Raw genomic sequence first — 4,122 nt, 5'->3', positions numbered from 1 at the left:
TTGCTCGCGCCTGGTGCAGGTAAGCGCGTCCCAGCGCACAGCACAACCTGCTGATCTTTCTGGAGGCAGACAGCAGGAGTTCTGCGCATGCGTGAGCGCCTGGAGCCCTGCATCAACTCGCTATATGAGACCGGGCGCGGATACAGATGCAGTTTTCTTGAACAGCCGCACGAATGGATGGAACCGAAACGAACCGGAGAAACTGCGCGAAAATGGAGCAACAGATGTTAGATTCCGGAGGAAACCAAAGTGGATCTAAGGACAGAGTGACTCTTAAAAAAGAAATTGGTCTCCTGAGCGCGTGCGCCATAATTATAGGTGAGATGTTCCCTTGTATTCAGTATAACGCTTGCACTCTAACCAGCTTCAACTTTCTTTCTCCGCATGATCTTTGTCTATCATTTTCTCTCTGTTTGCTTCTCTTTCAGCTATTTATCTCAATCTTCTGCCCTCACTCTTCCATATTCCTTCTCTTTAATGATATCTATCCACATCTGCTCTCTGAAATGCGCTCGCTCTAAATGTCGAGTGTTTGTGGTGAAAAATAAAGTATTAAAAAGCTAGGTCTCAAAACTCATGTCCAAACTTATATCGTCACGCTGTACGGCTGTCTTACTTTGTTAGGACAACAGTCCAACTTTCCAAGTGAAGACAAACAGCATTGCTTGGTTTCCGTAGAGAAGAGCGTCTCATGCCATGCCGCTACTTACAGTTCTCCATCAGACTCTGTTCATCAGAGCGCGGATTGCATCATTGAGGAAGAGAATCAGGCTGAAACTCAACTCCGCGCTTACGTGGCTGCAACCCACTACACGGTGTCCTTCACGTGCCCCGAACAACCCCACCATACAAGACTCCATTGCTAAACACTGCAGTGGAAATATAGAATTAAAGTAGGCGGAAGTGTAGACTTTCTTTTAAGTATTTAAGATCGTATTGCTGCCTTAGATGCAAACGCATATGTCTCGTGTAGCCTATGTCATGTATCTGTAGGATTATCAACACTGCAAGATGAAAGTGTTCATTGTAGTCAGTAAATCATGGTGTAAGATTAAATGAATTTTGGACAGGAAAATACATCACAATTCAAATGCAAATTTTCTTATGTACTGTACAGCATCGTCAAAATTAAACATAAGTAAAACAGACTTTAAACCACCTTTTTATCATTAGTGTGCTGGGCACGTCCATCCAATGAATAATCCTCTGTGTGTATGTATAGTCACTGTATAGATGATGATATATATGTCTTTATTTTTATGTGAAGTATAACTAGTCTTTCTCTTTGAGGTTTTATATAAACACGATTAAGGGGGATTATTGATATAACTAATGTTAACTGTTAGATATGGCCTTGACCTGAATGTAGTACGATCAGGTGGAAGTGGTTCATTGTTTTGAGCTTGATTTTCCTGTGGAACATTAACATACAGGTGCATCTGTAGATTTCAGTTATGTTTATGGTTTTGTGGCTTTATGGGTAGTAAGACTGACACAATTTTGTTCACAGCCCTTCACCACTTTAAATGTTTGACATGAATCTGACAAGAACCTTTAAATATAGAGTATAGAATTGCAGATTCATCCTTGTGAAGGATTTCCTAGAGGCAAAATAACTGCTGAAATTGAACTGCTGACTTGTTTACCTTCTGACTATGGGAAAGTTTCTCTGTTCTAGAATGTCCTCCTGATATTACTCAAGGTCAATGACAAATTTGATCAGTTACTTTAAACAATTCTTCGCCAGTGGCGTTTCTTGTCTTCTTTTTAATACTTCTTTAAGTAATGTGGACACAATGAAACCTCATTTACCCCATCACATCTTTAATTAATTAAACTAGTGGACTAGTGGTTGACTGAAATGAGTTTGTCAATAGCTGATGCCAATACCCATATCTAGAGAGCAGGGTAACCAATGGCCCGAAATCATGATGATATACACTGCAATTTAATGAGCAAATGACATGAAAGGAACACTTTTTATTTAGACAGCATGTACTTAAAGTTGACAAGGTTTTGAAATACCAGTGACAACACTGTTTGAAAATGTTGGAACTGGCACAAGGGGGAGTTAATACTTTTGTTAATCAGCCAAGTGGACATTGTTTTGTTATGTTGTGAGTTGTACGACCAGTCAGAGTCAAGTGTGGTGTAGTGTGACCCCATGAACTTCATTCAGGAACTTTGAGCCTCATTTGACTGAATTTTTTTAGATGTGCTGGGTTTTGTTTCGTCAACTTCATTGCCTCTTATCCTTTATGCAGTTCTGAGGTGCTGGGAGCAAACATTCACATCCACTCACAATACTACCAAATTCATGCGAACACCCGCAGACAAAGAGAGAACTCAAAAGGATTACATAATGCTTCGGCCCATAACTGTGGCTGAGCCTCATATAATTTAAACTCTTTTGTTTAAGTTTGCTGTGGCATAATCATTCAGGCACTACACATGCTCAGGGTGGTTTGCCTAAGATGCATATGCCATGAAGCAGAACATTTACCTTTTACTGGATACTGGACTCTCATCTCGATTTCGCAACTGATGTTGACTCTTACATTGCTGATCTTATTTATCGTGTCCGTTTGCCTGGAATGTGCAGCCGCGTTTTGACAGCTGCAAGGACAGTTCTTTTAGGACACACTGTCTTGCACTGAAAAAAACCACAAGATTGCAGATTTTTACAAATATTTTTTTAAAAGACATTTCAAGTAAGAAACTGATATAAAAGCATGAGACAGACAGCATAATCAAAATCTCACTTAAATATTCCCATGCACTTAGTACAATTGGCAATAAGATTTTTTATGTCTATTAATTTCTGATACAGAAAACCAATAATGTCCTGAGGTGAATGCCTCATAATTCAGTCCAGTAATGTAATTTATTTTAGATTATATGAACAATATATACTAAACAACCCATTGCTGTTTCTCTTGTTTTCTCAGGCAACATAATTGGCTCAGGGATCTTCATTTCTCCAAAGGGGGTTCTAGATCATGCAGGCAGTGTGGGGTTCTCACTCATCGTGTGGGTTCTAGGAGGAGGGATCTGTGCCTTGGGATCTCTTTGCTATGCCGAGTTGGGCGTCACCATCCCCAAATCAGGTGGAGACTACTCATACGTAACTGAGATCTTCGGGGGACTGGTGGGGTAGGTCTATTGTTGCCCTCCAGAGTGGTACACTCAGTGTTCATTTAGCTCAAACAGCAGAGCATGGCACTAACAATGCCAAGGTTATTGGAGCGATTCCCAGGAAATGCATGAACAGATGCAGTATGAATTGTTTTGGATGTAAGTGTTTGCCAAATGCCTAAATGTCAATGTGGATGTCTCAGTTTGTGTGTGAAGCACACAAGGGAACTTCTCAAGGAGATTCACGTGTGTTTACTTGCTCGCTCAGATGCAACACTAACACTACTCAGAATTCTGTGTTTGTTTTGTATTGGTGATGATAAAGATGGCCATTTGTTTGTGTTTTCACAGGTTCTTGTTGCTGTGGAGTGCTGTGTTGATTATGTATCCAACGACTCTGGCTGTGATTGCGCTCACCTTCTCCAACTATGTGCTGCAGCCTGCCTTCCCCAACTGCCTGCCCCCATTCATCGCCACCCGGCTTCTCTCAACCGCCTGCGTCAGTGAGTAAAGCACACACCATTAGTAATAAGGCAATCTTCTACTTTAGCAGGTCAGCTCTGATTTGGTACTGCTGTCTTGTGGCCGCTTAAAGGATTAGTTCACTTCTGAATTAAAATTTCCTCATAATTTTCTCACCCCCATGTCATCCAAGATGTTCATGTCTGTCTTTCTTCAGTCGAAAAGAAATGAAGGTTTTTGAGGAAAACATTCCAGGGTTTTTCTCTATAAAGTGGGCCCTTTACAAAAAACGGTAAAACAGCGATGTAGGACGATTTAGAATGATTTTGAAGTTGGAGGAGAAAATGAGATGGGAGTTTTTCGATATACCCTAACTGTCATGAACCGGAATGCACAGAGTTCACGCAGAATTAGACAAGATGAGCGTTTGAGATTAAAAAGTATATAAATTTTATTTTATTTTTTTTAGAAAATGACAGATCGTTTCACTAGATAAGACCCTTCTTCCTCGTCTGGGATCGTGTA

General features: G+C 40.6%; 1 protein-coding gene across 1 annotated transcript in view; it reads left to right on the top strand.

The window, feature by feature from the left end:
• LOC107741033 (asc-type amino acid transporter 1-like) overlaps positions 1-4,122 on the top strand; it is a 25,213-nt gene continuing 21,091 nt past the window's right edge. Inside the window, exons 1-3 of the mRNA XM_016553606.1 lie at positions 1-318; positions 2,949-3,153; positions 3,487-3,638. Coding sequence (XP_016409092.1) covers positions 174-318; positions 2,949-3,153; positions 3,487-3,638 — 502 coding nt within the window. The 5' untranslated portion in view covers positions 1-173. The remainder of the gene's footprint in view (positions 319-2,948; positions 3,154-3,486; positions 3,639-4,122) is intronic.

Source organism: Sinocyclocheilus rhinocerous, unplaced genomic scaffold (genome assembly GCF_001515625.1).
Source record: "Sinocyclocheilus rhinocerous isolate Xijiao unplaced genomic scaffold, SAMN03320098_v1.1 scaffold2782, whole genome shotgun sequence".
NCBI classification, from domain to species: Eukaryota; Metazoa; Chordata; class Actinopteri; order Cypriniformes; family Cyprinidae; genus Sinocyclocheilus; species Sinocyclocheilus rhinocerous.
The sequence above is the reverse complement of the archived record's forward strand: the minus strand, read 5'-3'. Positions and strand labels throughout refer to the sequence as shown.